Source organism: Neophocaena asiaeorientalis, unplaced genomic scaffold (assembly GCF_003031525.2).
Source record: "Neophocaena asiaeorientalis asiaeorientalis breed wild unplaced genomic scaffold, Neophocaena_asiaeorientalis_V1.1 scaffold388, whole genome shotgun sequence".
In the NCBI taxonomy this organism is placed as follows: Eukaryota; Metazoa; Chordata; class Mammalia; order Artiodactyla; family Phocoenidae; genus Neophocaena; species Neophocaena asiaeorientalis.
Genome location: NW_020172738.1, coordinates 4,340,639 through 4,358,514, shown reverse-complemented (window position 1 = coordinate 4,358,514; position 17,876 = coordinate 4,340,639). Strand labels below are relative to the sequence as shown.

Sequence of the window (17,876 nt, the reverse complement as noted above, 5' to 3'; positions counted from 1 at the left end):
TTAAAAAAAGTTTTTTGAGTTATTTCGTTTTACTTACATATTTTAACTTTAGGGAAGCCTGGAGTTTTGCTCTTAGGTTGGTGACCAGTTGGGAAATACCAGTTGGTCTTTTTCACTGGGTATGAGGTGCATTTATGCTATGATTTTTACGTTTTTATCGTTTCTTAAGTTTTAATATGTGTTTTAAAATGGCAGCCTCCTAATAAAATATGAGTATCTTCAATGTATTTGGTGATCATGTCCTTCTTTTTATACACTCGAGTTTTCTTTTTTTAAATATGCTATGGTGTGACATCGTTGTAAACTCAAAAAGCAATCAAAAGATTTAATGTAATTAAGCCATCTTTGTATCATTATTTTAGATTCACATAACTGATGAATCACTTATCACTATTTTAAATCTGAATTTTCCAAATGTATCCTGCATCTCTGTCTGCTTTACTGTAACTAAATATTTAGTGCTCTTAATTCAGAGTTTCCTTTAATAGAGGCACTTTACAGTACTATTCCTGAGGTCACTCAAAGGCTATTGTGTACAAATTTATCATTGTGTATCATTTATCATTTTTGGAAATTCCTGGATACCCTTTAATAAATTGCTTGAAGTTGGGTGAAATAAACACTGGTAGAATTTAAAATCTGATTTCTAAATGAGTTTTCTTTAAAGTAAGTTGTGAGACATAGAAACTTTCATAAAATTCTTAAATTCATTTGTCATATTTTTCATTTATAATTTTCATATTCATTAACATATATTGTTCCTTACCATTTACAGCTCAGAATTCTGCAAATGCAGATTTTGCAAACTTTGATGCATTTGGACAGTCTAGTGGTTCGAGTAATTTTGGAGGTTTCCCCACAGCAAGCCACTCTTCTTTTCAGCCCCAATCTACAGGTAGAGCTCTCCAGCATTATGCTTAAATGTTTACTTCAAAAAATAAAAAACTCTCTAGAGGTAGTTTTGGAACATTACTCTAAACTTAAATTCTGTGATTATCTGGTTCTAAATTAGTTCTGTCTTACAAAGCTCTGGGGAAACCTGAAATCTTTATATTTTTCTTTGTTCGTTTTTCTGAACGCTAGTATTTTGTCTAATTCACATCTATTCTCCTTTTCCTGCACATGAATCTTCCTTAAATTTCTTAGGCACAGAGATATTAAAGTACTAAAAGTTTTTTAGGTTCACAAAACACATTACGATTTAAGCTCTGAATAAAGGAAGCTAGTTGATTGCTTGCTTCCATAGAACTAAAAACGTTAAGTAATTTTCAGGGCAACAAGCTTCAGAAAATAAATATTATTAGTTGAGTAGATTATTTAACAGTCACTTTAATAAACTTTAAATAGTTTTCTGTGCAGGAATTGGTCTTTAAAAATTGAATGCTCTCCCATAAACTGTATTGTTTTCAGAAACTCATTGAACCTCTGTTTAGATCTTTGGCTGATTATTTTTCCTTCAGCTTTTAACTCTGTATTGTCTTAAAGCCTTTTCTTTCAATTTTCTTTCTTTCTTTTTTTTTTTTTTCTTTAAATTTCATCATTTACATAATATCTGGCTGTCCAGCATTTAGAATGCTTTCATCTAGCTGCAGTTTTGGTGAATTTACTTCAGCTTTTCCTCTCCAGGCTTCCAACAGTAAGTTCTGTTGTCACGTAGGCATCTTTTACTAATTTGTATGTTTTGTGCTATATTTTTTAGGTTTTTCAATTATAGAATGTTAATCATCTTTTAATTATAATCTTTCAGAAATTCTCACTTTTACTCTCTCCACTATTGCTAACCTCAGAGAACATAGTAGTATACGATAACAGAGTTAGTTGATTTAATAATTCAGTTTTTATTAATTTGAAATAAATTTCTTCATACAGATTTTGAAAGCTCAGTATGTACTTTGTTCATCAGCTCCTTGTAGCAGATCACAGTCTTTTAAATACAAACATTACTTAGTTTTAATCGAAAACAACTAGAGTTTAATTCCTGAAAGAAATATATTTGTTTTAGAATGCATAAAAAACTGATTGATGGAAAGTGTTTGTGGTTTTTTAAAAAATAGGGTGTAACCGTTGTTTCTGAAATACCTATAAGTGTGCTTTTCTCTCACTTTAATATATAAATATCTATATCTATCTACCATCTTGATTGCTGAGACTAATGGTTTAGGCATAAAGAATCAACATCAAAAGTGTAGCACCAACAGTGTAGAATGAATATATACTGGTTTTAGTATTTTAGTAGTACCTTAGGGAGTTCTCTAGAATACAGAACAGTCTTTAAAATCTTAGCAGGATAAAGTTGATGTAATAATTTTTTCCTTGAGCTATATATTAGGGCATAATTTTACTGAAGACATTGTGGTGTTGTGTGTACATTAAATTATTATGTGGAATTAAGTAATAGTTCTTCAAGTAAAATAAGTCTAAAGCTCAAAAACCACCTTTTAAGAAATTTGGATCAAAGTAGTACATTGTAAACATTTAAAATCTCTACCCTGGGATTTGTTTCAACCAGGTCTCTGTTGGAACTACAAAACTTCTGTAGTGTAAGATATTTTGCATCTTGCCTACAGAGTTTGTTTAGGGAGAATTGGTAAAATGTCATAGTATACATAGCTGAATGTTCTATGAAGTAACTGAGTTCCAAATTAGGTAGCATGGAGACACTCTCCTGTGAATTATTTTCTTCATTCCAGGATAGAAAATTACACACAGAAACTTGTTGCCCTGTATGTTGCCAGGGCCTTTGAAAATCTAGTTCTGTAAATTATGGAAAGTCACGTGTAGATAAAGTTGAATGCCATTTGCCAGTTTTTAATTTTAAGAATTTAGGATTGTTTATAGAACACTTAATTTAGGAAGAAATGATCATATAATCTTTATCAAAGGATATTGGGAAAAATCTAGCAATTTCAAGTTTTCTGTCTGTTCTGTTACAGGTGGAAGTGCTGGATCAGTAAATGCTAATTTTGCTCATTTTGATAACTTCCCCAAATCCTCCAGTGCTGATTTTGGAACCTTCAATACTTCCCAGAGTCATCAAACAGTATCAGCTGTTAGTAAAGTTTCAGCGAACAAAGCTGGTCTACAGACTACAGACAAATATGCGGCACTTGCTAATTTAGACAATATCTTCAGTGCCGGGCAAGGTATCAACCTTTAAACAGACGAATACAAATTTGTATATTAAACAGTCCTCTAAATTTGGTTGTAGTTATTAAAATCTGAGGATGTGCTTTTCTTAGTTGTATAGATGTTTAGTTCATACTAAATGTTCATGACTATTTGGCACATTTTGGATCTGAAATAACTACACAATGGGAGGCCTAGAAACTATTTGTAAACGTCTAGATTTAAAAGAAAATAATTGACAAAAATTTAATTTTTTCTTAGAAAGCATGCTTTATTGTTCTAAGGCCATAAAGGGCCAAGAAATCCTATTAATAGAGATGACTAGAGGATTATTTGGTAGGTTCTGTGATACATTTGTTTTGAACTATGTTCTATTAATATTTTTGTATTTATTTAAAGAAACAAGATATTTACAGTGTATTTTTATACCTAGTTTTGGTCTTAAGGCTAGTATTTTTGCCTCTCAAAGTGCGTAGTGTAGTGGGGGAACAGCAGGGGTCTACTTTCAGACTGGATTCTGCATCCTAATCTCTGAGCCTGATTTCTCATCTACCCTACGAAACGAGGGCAATAGTAATAGTATTGACCTTAAAAAGTTGTATTATATGTGTTATTGCATGGGAGGCATTTAGAACAGTGCCTGGCACATCGTAAGTGCTCTGTGAATGTTTTCTCTTACTACTATCTCTAATTTTTTCATGAACAACCCTGAGAAAATGATATTATTAATAGACTCTTCACATAGTTCAAGCATTTTATGAGTGTATGTGTTCACTTGAATGAGATGTCCCCGTCTTGCAGATTCAATGTAGCACTTTGAGAATTTCTTCTTTATGTGTAATCTAGACATGTTATTGGTACTGTGTCTTAGTTTTTGTTACAGAAACAGTATGCTGTCTTTATCAGAGTGGTATGTATAGCACTAATCTTGTCCAATATTTTCTGGATTATTTATTGGATAAGACTCTAGAATCATGTCCATTTATTTGCTAAGCTCCAGATCGGTTTTAAATTTACATGTGTTTCATGGCAAATGTGGTTGTAAGTTGAAAGCATTAAGTTAAGCATCAGTTAAAATTTTTGATGTAGTATGTTTTTGTTTGTTCACAGGTGGTGATCAGGGTAGTGGGTTTGGGACCACAGGTAAAGCTCCTGTTGGTTCTGTGGTTTCAGTTCCCAGTCAGTCAAGTGCATCTTCAGACAAGTATGCAGCCCTGGCAGAACTGGACAGCGTTTTCAGCTCCGCGGCCACCTCCAGTAATGCATATTCTTCCACAAGTAATGCTAGCAGGTAGCTTTTCTTAGTCTGTGTTCCTGCTTTGTGTTTTATCTTTTAAACTTTTTTGCAACTCTGAATAATAATGCTGTTAAGTAATGACCATTTGGGGCTTAAAGATTCCTGAATATTTTTGTAAGTTTGAGGAAACTGTGTTTAAATTTTCTAATTAAAATATAATCCTTGAGTTAAGTGCCATAGTTTTATTTTTTTATTTAATCGAAGGCTTTGTTACTTTTTCCCCTTGAACACTAAAATGTAATTTAGAGTATATACACATCTTGAAATGGATAGTCATATACAAATTTAATTGTACTCAGCAGAGAATCCATTTACAGAATTATTTGCTTTTAATGTACAGTTCTCAGTCATGAAGATTAAACACTTAAAGTAGCATGTTATAGCCTTAGTTGTAAATAAGCAGTTTTAGAAATGTTTGCACCAGAACCCAAGACCAATTCTGTATCTCTTTTGTCATACTGGTATTTATAAACAGACATACCTGTTACTGTGTTCAGATATATCGGGTGTAAGAAATTCTTGGCAGCAGAAAGTCTACTGCATTTTAACAGTATTTGGTCTTTAAAAACTCTTCTAGTTTTGACTTTTTCATCTTTGGGTCAAGGAAGCAGACCTAGAAGTACACGTGACTTACCTGTATAGTGTCTTACCCATCTCTTAGTTTTCCATTCCTACAGATTGTCTCTTCTTTTTTGTTATCCGAGTAGCTTTTTATTTCCCTTTAGCACCTTTTCCATAGAGAAATGGTAAGATTGTAACATTAACTAGTTTGGCTCACTCTTCAGTAACAAATTTTCTGTATGGCAGATGGGAAAAATTGAATCCAAAGAATAAAATTTAGAGTATTTATATATTTTTTGCTTTACTAATGTTGTCTACATTACACATATATAATAGTGGACTATAGCAATGTGGTCGTAAAGTCTGGAAACATAGACAGGTATATGTAATGAAATGGTTTATTGGTATTACATTATAATCATAAGTGATCCCCCAGAGTGTAACCCATGGAATGTTTGAAGTACCTGAGACCCATTCAAAAGGTCTGTGAGGTTAAAACCTAAATTCATAATAATTCTGAGGGGTTATTTATGTTTTCAGTAATTGACATTTGTTTTGATGGTGCAAAAACTATGACAGGTAAAACTTGCTGGTGCCTTAGCATTGATTTACAGCTTTGGCACCAAGCCGTACAAATAGTCATCTAATAGTCATCATATTCCTTACCACCACACATTCAGTTTTACTTAGAATATTTTTGATGCAGTTTTTATTATGAATATGCCATATGAAGCAGTAAAGGAATTTAAGTCTTGACCTTTAAATATGTCTTCTTAATTTTCTGTGTGTTGAAGTAAGGTATGCATCAGGTAGTTGTGCTATATACTGAAGTATAAAGCTGTCTTGAGTAAAATCAGCTTGTGTGGTTGTTTGAGTTGTGGAATAAACCAGCCACTTGTTTTATGGAACACCATTTTTTCTTGAAAGTATGATTGATAGACAAACTATGGTTATTCAGATTTCGATATTTGGTAGACATTTTCTCAAAAATGAAATTTTAAGTCTGTCACTTTAAGGAAAATAACTACTTAAAATACATACTCTCAAGCAAATAGTAGAATTTTGGAAAATTTAGGGGCCACCGTGGGCTTAAAATTAAGCTTCCCATTACTTTTCTGATGAGATGGATGGTGATATTAATGATTGTAATTTTTTTATTTTGCATAGGGAAATATGTTGACGTTTTGAAGATTTGCATCAACTATTTTCCAAATGATATAAAGTTAGTAAAAGATTCATTTAAAGTGTAAGATAGACTAGTGGATGTTACTTTACATAAAAGTCCATTGATATGGTTTCAAATTCCATATTGCAACTAACCTTTAGGAAACTATCCCTGGTGTTTTTTGTATGATGTCAAGGAAAATATCCACAGTTATCTGGAAAAGGTGTTAAAATTCTCCTGTTTTGTTCAACTATGTTACCATGTGAGGCCAGTTTTTCTTCATATGCATCAACCTAAACAACATATCATAAGAGATTGATCATATATTAAGCCAGCCATTAAAGAGATTTGTAAAAATATCAAACAGTGTTACTCTTCTCATTAGGTTCCTTTTGTTTTAGAAAATATGGTTACTTATGAAAATGCTACTTAGGTTAGCATGTAATGGCTTTATTGTTATTTTTAAATGAATAAAATTATTTAAATTTGTTTTAATTGATGTACAATATATATTGGTAAATATAGCAACTTAAAGTTCTTTGGGGTTCTCAATAATTTTTTAGAATGTGAATGAGTTCTGAGACTTAAAGTTTGAGAACTGATGTGATACATGATATGTTCAATATTATTTGTTTCCATATTTTATGGCAATCTTGTAGATAGATTACCGTTGCTGTTTTTCCCCTCAAAACATGAACTCTTTCAATACTTGTTTTCAGTAATGTTTTTGGAACAGTGCCAGTGGGTGCTTCTGCACAGACACAGCCTGCTTCTTCAAGTGTGCCTGCTCCATTTGGAGGTACGTGTTTCTGGTATATATATACTGGTTTTAATAAAGAACCCTAATATATATTGTATCGCATTTTCGTAGGGATACCAGAAGATAATCAAAGCACCAGTTTATTATCAGAAAACTCTAGTTTTCTATCTTCATAAATATATGAACAAATACTTTAAATAATTGAATACAAATGCGTTAGGATTTTATAGTGTATTTTATAATTTTTTAAAGCTACACCTTCCACAAATCCATTTGTTGCTGCTGCTGGTCCTTCTGTGGCATCTTCTACAAATCCATTTCAGACCAATGCCAGAGGAGCAACAGGTAAGAAATAAATATAAATTATAGAACAGTAAGCTTTGGAAAAGGTATATATTGCAAAGACACCATGTGAAGAGCATCAGAAAATAAGGTTCCTTTCTTACTGAAGTGACTGTAAAGTGGATTAGTTTTGTCCGTAAAGACATATAGTAGCTGAAAGTTTATAAAATCCTTCAATTTAATGTTTGAAAATGGACCAGAGAAGTTACCTAGCACCCACCACTCAAAGCTTTCGTTTTTCAGGTGCGGAAGCTCAAGCATGGAGGTGAGACTTAAAGCCTTAAAGCCCACAGCCAATATATGACAGAGATGGTACTTGAACATTGTAATTCTGACTTATTTGTTGGTCTGGTTTCACAATTATTGGTTATAACTCAATCTTAGTAGAAAAAAATGTGTAAGTTTTTTTGCTTTTTTCCTTTTCATGGGATTGCAAGGAATAGATGGGTATTGTTACATGAGATCTTAATAATGAGGTCTTTTTGTAGTACATATTTCTTTTAGGTGTTCACATTTTTTTAGGTTGTGGGAAACTGGTTTAATTTGTGGTATAACATTTGAATATTTTCTCTTCTGATAATTTTTTTAAAATCCTCTTTATCGCTCCCCCTTTTTTTGGTTCACAGTGTAAGCCAGCTACATATTTCTTGTATTGTACCTCTTTGATTTTTGTCTTATTACCCTGAACACTAGAGTTATTTGCCAGTACCTTGGAATATTAGCAAGTGCATGTGGTATGGCCCAATACCCATTAAACTGAATTTATCAGTTCTGTTTTTAGATTTAGATAATTTTACAACTAAAGCTTTGAACTTCAGTTATAGCCTTTGTTGATGTGATATTTTGAGAGATTAAGGTGTTTGTAACATCACAATAAATTTGCACCATTTAGACTTGGTAATTACTAGCATATCTTTTTGTCATTGGCAAGGTTTGAGAATATGTGATATTGGGAGTTTGAACCATAACTTTCCTTTTCATATAAATGTCTTCAGTCATAATCTGTTGATATCTCACACAGTAGATGTTTAATAACTATTTGAATTTTGCACATAATTTGATTTTTAAAAATTGTTTATTTTAATCTGAATATACATAATCAGTGATTGTTTCAAATTTCTGTTGTGTTTTGGACAAAATATTTATACATCACTTGTGATATATGTAATATTTCTGTTTCTAAGCATATTATTTTGACTTCGTGGAATGAATTTATAAAATGTCTCATGACACAGGGTTTTCTCATTTAGTCCTCTTAACTCTCATCAAATAAATGTTTTAATCACTCTTTGACAGCTGAGGTAACTGAGGCTCAGAAAAGTTAAGTGCGTATGTTTTGGGTACAGCCAGATTTGTGTTCAAATCCTGATTTAGATTTACTTGCTAGGTAATCCTAAAAATGCTTTCTGTATATTATTTTTTTAATGAATGGAGGAAAAGTGATAGGAAGATATATTATTTGCAAGATACCGTTGAGATGTTTATAGCTATTATAACCCCATTTGACAACTGAAGGATGGAAATTCAAGTTATACCTTGACCAAGGTTATGTTGATGTAACTCCTCAGAACCTTATTGTTGTCCTTTTCTGTAAAATGTGAACACTATTCTCTGGCAGGGATGTTGTGAGAATTAGATGATGTAAATCACCATGCATGGTCTTTGCATTATTGTGTATACTTGGTAAATCATTCCTATTATTTTCCTTTCATGACTGTACCTCCAGACTGGTTCTGTTATTAGAGCTAAGGCCCCCCCCACCCCAATTATTTGGAGTATGAAAGTCCTTTAAAGTTAAGGTTCTACATGGGATGTGAAATAATATAAAGTATACAAAGTATGTTCAGATGATATAATTTTAATATTAGCCTAAGCAAAATTTTTTGAAAGGTAAACCTACTGTGTCCACAAATTTTTATTTCAAGGTAAAAAATTTTTTCCCCTTATAAACCATTTTGATTTAGCACATTGATCATCTTTACTAGGTTATTATTGAATTGACTAAGTCAAAGTAAATGTTAACTATATAACATGCTTCTGCTGAAGCTGAAATATAAATAACACTTTGACAAATACACTGTGCTTAGGTATTTCCAGTGTTTTCATACCATCAAAATTAATATTAGTTTTTTAGAAATATTTTGTGTTCTTAATATATTAGTATTGTTAAATTCCATTTGAGGTAGCTTTTGAAAGAGGGTACTGATAATAGTTCAATGTGAACTATTTAAGAAGTTTTACTGATGTATTTCATTCTTAAAATGCACATTTTAGTAATAACTTTTTTCCTGCATTTACAAAGCTTTTGGGCTTTCTTTTACCATGTTATATAGAAACCTTCAGTAGACTAGCTAATGTGGCCTAAGACCTTTTTTATTTTAGGATTCTATAATTAGCATTCTTTTTCCAGAGCACTTGAGCCCTTAAATCTAATTAATAAAGTTAATATAATTTTCGGTTATTAGGAAATTCTCTTATAACTCTTAAATCTCTCCTTTGTCCCTGAATGAGTACCTTTATTTTCTAACATTCATTTAATGAAAAAATGATTTTAAAAGATTCCCCCCCCACCCCCCGCCCCGCCTTAAGGGTCCAAAATTAATCAATGACTAATCTAGTGTTAGTACCCGGAGTGCTTCTAAACCAGCACTGTTTCCACTGGTTCCGCTCATTCCACTCATAGGAAAGTAAATGCAACATATACCCACACAAAAACTTGTATACAAATGTTCACAGCAGCATTATTCCTAATAGCCAAAAAGTGGAAACAACCCAGGTGTCCATCCACTGATGGATGAATAAACCAAATGTGGTATAGCCATACAGTGGAATTTGTTTGATAATAAAAAGTAATGACATGTACTGATACATGGTACAACATGGATGAACCTAGAAAACATTAGGCTAAATAAAGGAAGTTAGTCACAGAGTGACATATAATGTATGATTGATTCCATTTATAATCTGTCCAGAATGGGCAAATCTATAGAAAGTAGGTGGGGCAAAATGGAGAGCTGATAGGTATGGAATTTCTTTTAGTGAGGGGGGTATGAAATGTTCTAAAATTAGATTGTGATGATTGTACAGCTGGTGAATAACGTTAAAAAAGAACACTGAATTCTACCTTTTAAGTGGACAAATTGTATGATATGTGAATTATATATCAAAAAGTTGTTCAAACAAGTCTAAAATATTTTTATAGCAGCCCAGAACTAGGCATCATTGTTGCAGACTGAGGTACAGAAATTAATACTGGTTAACAATCACTGTGGACTAAAGTCAGTTTTTGCCAAAGCCTATTTTGTAGAACATGTGTCCTGAGATGGTGTTATCAGTCCTTCATGGAAAGGGATTCTACGCCCAAATATATATGGGAAATGCTGAGTTAAACAAAATTTAACCAGTATTATTAATGCAGGATTTCTCAGAGCTTATAAAGTGCTCTAAGAAAGGAGATAAAGTGACCAAGCTTGTTTCAGAACCCTTCCCCCTCAATCAGCCTTTTGTTGAATTTAGAACACGCTGTAAACACCTTTTTAAGTTAGCAAGAAAAAATAACACTCCTTGGATATTTACCCTGTAGCACTTTTAATCACAGCAGCTTTGTAAAGTAGATATGTATTATACTATCCCTGTCCCTCCACCCCGTTTGCAAATGACGAGACTGAGGCTTAAAGAAGTTGTGGTATCCTGTAATTAGAAAACTACAGAACCAAGACAGAACCACTCTAATCTCTCAATCGCCTTGTTTCCCCAAATTTAGTTGGTGTTAAGTATGTTAATTTAAAATGCATGGCCATATATTTTAGAAACAACCCCACTCCAGATGGTTAAAACAGCGGTTCTGGTACTTAACAACCTAAATTTGTTTTCTGTTAATTACATTTATTTATATGTAACCTGTCTGACCTCAGTCATGCCAGGTAAGATCTGCACAAGATGTATTTTTCTTTTGTCTCTCTTTTTAGCCATCATATTTTAAACTGAAAGTGCTGCTCGCCTTTCTAATGAACTACATCGAATAATTTTTCCTGCGTAATATTTAATTCACTTGAGTTATCATTAGGCTTTTCTAGTTAATGTATGGAGTCATAAATAAAACAATCAAACATTATTCAAGTGCTTTCTCCAAGATTTGAGTTTTATTTTATTTTTAGTTTTTTAGATTTGAATTTTTAGATGCTAAAGGTAGATGCTAGATCATTTTAGATGATCCTATGAATAGCACTTTTGGGTGTAAGTGGTGAGGCCTAGAAAGTATTTTTATGGATATTATTGTATCTTCACATGAAAAAAATGTTATTTGTTTAAAAGATGGATTTCCTAAATGTTTCTTCATTTGATATTTTTTTTTTCTGGTATTCTAATCTCCCCTTTATTTCAAACAGTGTAAATACTACTGTCATGAATATAGTTGAAATAAAAAGACTCTGTTGGATGTGTCTTTATTATGTATTCTTATGCTACCTACTTTGTAACAGTATATTCTAATTTTAGAACATTTTAATGAAACAAATTTACTTTTATTTTGTCAGTAGTTATTCATAAGTTAATTGACATTGGTCTCTTTATGGCTTTCCATAAGGCCTTTCTGGAGCAATGCATTCTCAAGTGTTTCCTCACGCTCATTTTGGTAGGTGGCCACAACTAATATCTAGATTTGTGTGGCAATTTGTCTACCTGCTTGTGGAAGCTTCTGCTGGTGTTCTGGATCCCTGCATGTGGAATTAAGTTTTTTCCATGTTTTAAAATGGAGTGGTCATGGATGTGTGGCATTGGGAATACATTATATTTAAAGTTACATGAAAATCTTCTGTGGCGTTTTAATACTGAAAAGCATGTTGCTTACCTCCATGGTAACATTAGAATGTTAATAGCTTTCTCAATTATTTTTCTTAAGTTTGAATTCATAGTACTTTGAGTGACACACCTTTTCGATGCACCAAACCATTTTACCACATTATTCCATGGAGTTTGGTTTTGCTTAACTGTATCCAACTTTTGCTTTATACTGCTTTCTTAAAAAGTGATTTGTCAAAGTTATGTCAGTGCATTGTTGTCTGTTCTGAAACCCTCCTGTTTCCCTTGCAGTGTGCTTATTATTCTTTAATTCACTTGCTTCCCAGTGGCTTAGTTCCCCTTTTTTCTTATCAATAATAAAAAGTAATATTTAAAATTGGAAAATCTAATTAGGTTCATTGCGGAGAATTGCACTGTTGTAAAAACTAGGATTATGAGAATTACGTTGGGCAACATCCGTAACATGATTTTTAGTTTTTTTTTAAATAAAAGATAATTCTGTGTAGCACTTTTAGTATTAATTTCTTGTGCCTTAAATCAGCAATCAAGTTGGTAATTTTTTCTTAAAATCAGGAAATTCAGTGAATTATGTTTTTTGATAGCATCATGCTAAAAATATTTCAGTATATAATTTCTACTGTTCCGTATTAAAAGCACCATTATTGGCTCTTATTTCACTTAGGCTTTTCCTACAACATATAGTTGGAAGGTTCCATTTTGAATCTTCACTAGCAAAAAGTAATATACTGTTCTGCTACTATATGTGTTTATATAAATAATATAATAATATGATAATGTAATAATGTGAATTAGTTCATAAGTAATTCGTAAACGGGGGGAGTGATGACAGCATACCATGTATATATATAGCTGTACTTCACACGCGCATTTCCCCAACTTGTGAATGAATGCTTTATTCCATCAAGTTATAGTGGCTGGACATGGCAAGCCATGGAGAAGTTATTGGACACAGTGTCATTCATCTTACATTCTTTGTCTCTTGTAAGAATGCTTATTTCACTATTTGTTTAATTTTTATGTACTCTGCCCCAGTTTCTATAACTCATCAGTCCTGACCTAACCTTCCTTATACCCCTTGTCCAAAGCACTGTTCATTTACTTTCCAAAAAAGGAATGGGAGTCCATATGTTTTCAGTTTAATTGTGTTAGTGTTTTTATTAGGACCGCCCCCTGCCCCACCCTTTTTTTGCCTTGGGTTAGAAAGCTGCATAGGTTTTGAGTGGCCTGCCTCTGACCCCATTTCTCCTGTAAGTTTTATTTATAGTGAATTATTTTGCAGAGGTTTTCAATGTTTTTCCAGGAACACATATATTACATTATAGCAGACAATTCACTGGATACAATTAAATGTTTGACTATTTTACTGCATATAGCAAAACAAAACTTAAAAATGTATATACGAGTATACATGTGAATTGCATGATGATGGACTTTAAAAAGTAGACTGCTGTTTAGACTCAAACTGTATATAATTACTCTGAGAAGTTTTCTTGTGATTTCAAATGATAGCTTTATGAGTTTCATTCTGGTCATTGGTTTCAGGAGAACAAATATAGATTATGTTAAACTGGAGCTAAAACTTACTATTAAGTTTGTTGGGAGTTTTGGAGTTTAAAATACATCATACTGTTTTTTAAGGTAAATGATGTCTGTTTCATACGTTGAGAATGCGTATATATACGAAAACCTACCCTTCATAAGTGACCAGCCTTTCTTTTCTCCTGCCAGCGGCGACCTTTGGCACGGCATCCATGAGCATGCCTGCAGGGTTTGGGACTCCCACGCCCTACAGTCTTCCCACCAGCTTTAGTGGCAGCTTCCAGCAGCCTGCCTTCCCAGCCCAAGCAACTTTCCCTCAGCAGACAGCCTTTTCTCAACAGCCCAATGGTAAGATCTAACATTTGGCTAGCTGTAGGTCCACTGCAGGTATCCTTTATGTATCATAATATGAATGGACAAAAAGACTTATCTAGAGAATGCTGTAGCATTATCTGCTGAATGTTTACTACACAAATATAGAAAAGCCTTTGGTGATTTGGGCCACAGAAAACTGAGTGATTTCGTAGTTTTTGTGACCAGATTATAGGTTTAGGAGAAATCAGGGACTAAAGAGTACCTCTTCTTTCTCAGAATCTCCAGTGTCTTTCTTGTATCTTCTGTGTTATTAATACGCCTCTTGATTTTAAAAGGAAACTTTATAGACCTAGAGTGTTTTTGTTTATTTTGCATTGGAGAACTGTTTTTGTTCCATTTTGTGTACGTTTTTTGTTGTTGTTTTGGGGTTTTTTTGGTGACATAAACTCATTTTCTAAATAGGTGACTGTGTTGTGGTTGGAGTTTGTTACTTGTTTTCAGGAAAATTCACTAGAGACCAGTTTTTGTTTTTGGGGTTTTTTTGGGTTTTTTTTTTTTTTTTGGTTGGTGGGGAGCCCATTTCACTCATTTGCTAAAGTTTGAAATACCTGGATCACAGCCCCTCTCAAATAGTCACAAGCTTATCTCTTCATTAAATCCTTTGTCAGCAATTTACGTAGCTGAGACAAACTGGAATTAACCATTTCTGGAGAGTCAATGTAAGTTCTTTAAGACATGCCAGTGGAAGTTTAACTGCTGTTTGAAAGAGCATGAGACTCAACAGTTTAACATTGATTTTTTTTATTATTGTTGCTCTGGTAGGAATTTTTCTGAAACTCATTATGAAGCTTTATAAGCATCAGATTGTCTCAAAGGTATGGTTATAATTGGTGGGTTTTTTTAAACAAGGTGCAGGTTTTGCAGCATTTGGACAAACAAAGCCAGTGGTAACCCCTTTTGGTCAAGTTGCAGCTGCTGGAGTATCTAGTAATCCTTTTATGGTAAGTGAGATGCAATTTTAAGCACTTTCTAAGTTGTTGCATTGTTTTCAAATTGGGAAAAGCAGGATGTGATTCCTCCTAGATGCTCTTTGGTATTCTGCAAGATTATACAAATCCGAGACAGCCATTGTGCACGATCCCTTTTTAAGAAAACACATTAAAGGGGGGAAGTGGCGGGCTGGGGGTGTGGTGTGATGAATTGGTTGGGAGATTGAGATTGACCTGTACACACTAATATGTATAAAATGGATAACTAATAAGAACCTGCTGTATAAGAAAATAAAATTCAAAAAAATACCCCAGAAACCACATTAATCAGTTGCAAATCAAAGCACTGACAGTTAATAAGCTATTTTAGACATGAAACTTGTCTGCTTTCTTGTCAAAATAATGCTTTATGAGAGGCTGTAGATTTAGTGAACAATGTGAAAAAGGAATCCTGGAGTCAGGTTTGGTTTGAATCATAAATGCATTTTTTTAGGGCCAGGTCCCTTCTTAGAATCTATTATGAGAATTATATGAAATAATGGATATCAATAGGCACAACACAGTGCCTGATAACCTGTCGCTTTGTTCCAGTATATTGCTAATAACAATGATGAATAAATATGATTGCCAATAATTCCTAATCTAAATACTATTTAATTAAATCTAGTTTAATTAAATAACATTAAATATTTTCTCCACACACTCTTATTTATTTACTTTGTCTTATGTTTTCCTTTAGACTGGTGCACCGACAGGACAATTTCCAACAGGAAGCTCATCAACCAATCCTTTCTTATAGCCTTATATAGACACTTTACTGGAACGAACTTTTACATGGTCACATTACATCTCTCCGCCTCTTGCACTGTTGTCTTGTTTCACTGATTTTAGCTTTAAACACAAGAGAAGTCTTTAAAAAGCCTGCATTGTGTATTAAACACCAGGAAATATGTGCAAAACAGAGGGCTCCAGTAACAACTTTTAACCTGTGAATTGGCAAAAAAAGTAGCGGTATCATGTATATTAAAAATTGGCTAATATTAAGTTATTGCAGATACCACATTCATTATGCTGCAGTACTGTACATATTTTTCTTAGAAATTAGTTATTTGTGCATATCAGTATTTGTAACTTTAACACATTGTTATGTGAGAAATGTTACTGGGGAAATAGATCAGCCACTTTTAAGGTGCTGTCATATATCTTGGAATGAATGACCTAAAATCACTTTAACCATTGCTTCTGGAAAGTTACAGAGTCAGAATTGGAAGGTTTTATTCATTCTTGAATTTTTCCTTTCTAAAGAGCTCTTCTATTTATACATGCCTAAATTCTTTAAAAATGTAGAGGGATACCTGTCTGCAGAATAAAGCTGATCATGTTTTGCTACAGTTTGCAGGTGAAAAAAAATAAATACTAGAAAATATGCTATTGTTTTTGTGTTCTTGCTGCAATGCCTTTACCAAAGTGGCCTTAAATATCAGTAGTGAATTGAGAACATCTTGAATTCTTAAATTAGAATTTCAGAAGACTTCTAGTGACTAACTTTTATGTCTAAAAGAGAAAATTTTATAAAAAGGCCATGTAGAAAATTTATTAAAACTGCTATGTTCAGGAATATGTCAGTGGTAAAGCATTTAAATGTAGCTTGTTAGATTCACCGTAATCCTTCTGATTTCTTTGCAACTTCTTAATTTTGTGAAAATTTGTATATATGAAGAATTTGCATGTATGTGTGTTTACAAATTTTTAAAAGTATCTTGAATTCTCAGACTGCAAAAGGCTTATTTTAACTATTGATTTTTTTTTTTTTTTAAATACTGTCTTTGAATGTATTGGAAGCAGACATGCATTAACTGTGACATGATTGCACCTCAGTTTTCTTTGTTTGGACAAACTGATATTAATAGGACATTTGTTTATGTTCATTTCTAGAGGGAAAGAAACTGGAACCCAGTGTTACCTTAAAGTTATAGAATACTTTGTTTAAAAAGGCAACAATACTAATGTTTAGTTATAGCTTTATGTTAATATTCAAATGAACTTGTTTAAATATTTATATAATGCCTCATTCATCCAGTGGTAATCTGGCAATCTCATCAAAACAGAACACAACTGAGAAACTTGTAATATTTTTTTTTTAAAAAATGCCTTTGAGCAGCCCGTATAAGTCACAGTGTCTATACGTTAGAGCTCATGCATTTGTCTTTATGTGAAGTTTTGATTAATAGATTTCCCAGACCAAAAGAGCATATATTGTCAAAGACCAGTTAGTGTAGGGACAGCCAGCCCAGCTTAGAGGGCATCAGTATATTACATCTTCTTCTGATAATTGTCTATTACTGTGACTGTGTCATCAAGAAAAGGTGAGGTTACGTATATAAATATGTGATACATGTTTGAAAATTTTTCTTATGATGATTTAAATTGTTTCTAAAGCTTGGTATTAAAAGAGGTGAACATCAGTTTCCTCAAACATTATTTATTCATGTTGAATACCTTTTCGAATGGTGACTACAGGAGTTGTTTTCATACTATATTAAAATCTGTGTAGAGTTCCAGACTTCTTGAAACATTGCTGTCCAGTGCATATCTAGCTGAACGTATGGTTATCTGAACTATTTTGATAAGCAAGAAAATTGGGAAATCTCTGCCCCTTTTCTGAGCAGTATGGCTCTTAGAATTAAATGAATGCTGCAAAGGTCTGGGTGTGTCTTGGTGTATACTTGAAATGTCTGCATTTTTGGGGTGTCCTTCCAGACCCCTTCTCATGGAGGGAATTCTTAAGAAATGTCTTTGAATTCCTATGTTTTAGATTGTATTGGGTCCCAATCAACTCATGTACAAAGTTATGCTATAAAATTGTAGGCCATTATTCAATTAACCTACCAGGCTTTCCATCTAAGAAACAAGTAAATTAAACAGTTGTTGATAAAATAATTTTAAAGACTATTTTTTTCT

The 17,876-nt window shown here is 32.9% G+C and overlaps 1 protein-coding gene across 5 annotated transcripts in view; it reads left to right on the top strand.

Annotated features, from left to right (window-relative positions):
- The window catches only part of AGFG1 (ArfGAP with FG repeats 1), a 70,615-nt gene extending 53,219 nt beyond the window's left edge, over positions 1 to 17,396 (top strand). Inside the window, exons 6-14 of one of the 5 annotated variants that reach the window (XM_024740554.1) lie at positions 776 to 895; positions 2,934 to 3,143; positions 4,300 to 4,417; positions 6,869 to 6,948; positions 7,162 to 7,254; positions 11,837 to 11,884; positions 13,801 to 13,959; positions 14,836 to 14,927; positions 15,655 to 17,396. In XM_024740554.1, the coding sequence (XP_024596322.1) occupies positions 776 to 895; positions 2,934 to 3,143; positions 4,300 to 4,417; positions 6,869 to 6,948; positions 7,162 to 7,254; positions 11,837 to 11,884; positions 13,801 to 13,959; positions 14,836 to 14,927; positions 15,655 to 15,714 (980 nt within the window). In that variant the 3' untranslated portion in view covers positions 15,715 to 17,396. Of the gene's footprint in view, positions 1 to 775; positions 896 to 2,933; positions 3,144 to 4,236; positions 4,418 to 6,868; positions 6,949 to 7,161; positions 7,255 to 11,836; positions 11,885 to 13,800; positions 13,960 to 14,835; positions 14,928 to 15,654 lie in introns of all 5 variants that reach the window. The other 4 variants (XM_024740551.1, XM_024740550.1, XM_024740553.1 and 1 more) reach the window with 4 other exon arrangements.
- The last annotated feature ends 480 nt before the right edge of the window (positions 17,397 to 17,876 follow it).